This window comes from Silurus aristotelis (genome assembly GCF_946808225.1).
Source record: "Silurus aristotelis genome assembly, chromosome: 3".
Classification (NCBI taxonomy): domain Eukaryota; kingdom Metazoa; phylum Chordata; class Actinopteri; order Siluriformes; family Siluridae; genus Silurus; species Silurus aristotelis.
In genome coordinates, this window is record NC_139576.1 from 37,958,668 (window position 1) to 37,960,034 (window position 1,367).

General features: G+C 51.9%; 1 protein-coding gene across 2 annotated transcripts in view; it reads left to right on the forward strand.

The window, feature by feature from the left end:
- ccdc138 (coiled-coil domain containing 138) overlaps nt 1-597 on the forward strand; it is a 10,147-nt gene extending 9,550 nt beyond the window's left edge. For both annotated transcript variants that reach the window (XM_083537347.1, XM_083537348.1), the window contains exon 15: nt 311-597. In XM_083537347.1, the coding sequence (XP_083393473.1) occupies nt 311-473 (163 nt within the window). In that variant the 3' untranslated portion in view covers nt 474-597. The remainder of the gene's footprint in view (nt 1-310) is intronic.
- Nucleotides 598-1,367: the final 770 nt, after the last annotated feature.

Consider the following 1,367-nt stretch of genomic DNA (forward strand, 5'->3'; position numbering starts at 1 on the left):
CCGGGGGGTAGAGTTGAGTTGATCTGCTCTCCAGGTCCCTCATCATGCTTTATTTTCTCAGTGTGCTCTCCAGGCTAAACACCTCGTTAGCTTAGTGTCTGCATCTAAACGAGCTCATTAATCCTCATTAGGAGAAGGAGTTGGGAAGGGGAACATCTGGATGGAAGAGGAACTGATGTTGATGTGAAATGTGAGCTGAAAGTGAAGAATGTTGGAGATTAGAGAAGTTAGCATGGAAACACATTTAACTGAATTGTGTGTGTATATGTGTGTGTATATATGTGTGTGTGTGTGTGTGTGTGTGTTACAGAAAGAATCGGCGTCTGTTTGAAGCTTCTTCTCTTCACCTGCTGTTACAGGAAACACTGCGCTTGTCTGATCCGTCTCGAGCGTTCCTCAACATCAACCTGAGCTCCGCCCTCTTTAATCTGGGTGTGGCCTCACGCTCTGGACATGCCCACAACCTCGTTTAAAGTTGTTTATTAATTGAGCAGATCAGCTGTGTGTGTGTGTGTGTGTGTGTGTGTGTGTGTGTACACTTGTGGTTCTGAAACCAATTCAATGTAATTGTGAGTAAATAAAGTCTCAGTTGTGGAATTGGTGGTTACAGAATTAAACATCTGAGGAGTTTGTGAAGTTGGGAGAGACGCTGTGAGGAACGTGATGGAGGACACGGAGGAACGCTGTGAGGAACGTGGTGGAGGACACGGAGAGACGCTGTGAGGAACGTGGTGGAGGACACGGAGGGACGCTGTGAGGAACGTGGTGGAGGACATGGAGGGACGCTGTGAGGAATGTGGTGGAGGACACGGAGGGACGCTGTGAGGAATGTGGTGGAGGACACGGAGGGACGCTGTGAGAAACGTGGTGGAGGACACGGAGGGACGCTGTGAGGAACGTGATGGAGGGACGCTGTGAGGAACGTGATGGAGGACACGGAGGGACGCTGTAAGGAAACGTGATGGAGGGACGCTGTGAGGAACGTGATGGAGGGACGCTGTGAGGAACGTGATGGAGGGACGCTGTGAGGAACGTGATGGAGGGACGCTGTGAGGAACGTGATGGAGGGACGCTGTGAGGAACGTGATGGAGGGACGCTGTGAGGAACGTGATGGAGGGACGCTGTGAGGAACGTGATGGAGGGACGCTGTGAGGAACGTGATGGAGGGACGCTGTGAGGAACGTGATGGAGGGACGCTGTGAGGAACGTGATGGAGGACACGGAGGGACGCTGTGAGGAACGTGGTGGAGGACACGGAGGGACGCTGTGAGGAACGTGATGGAGGGACGCTGTGAGGAATGTGGTGGAGGACACAGAGGGATGCTGTGTTCATTAAGTCACATTAAGTTCTAGCTTTAATGAAAAG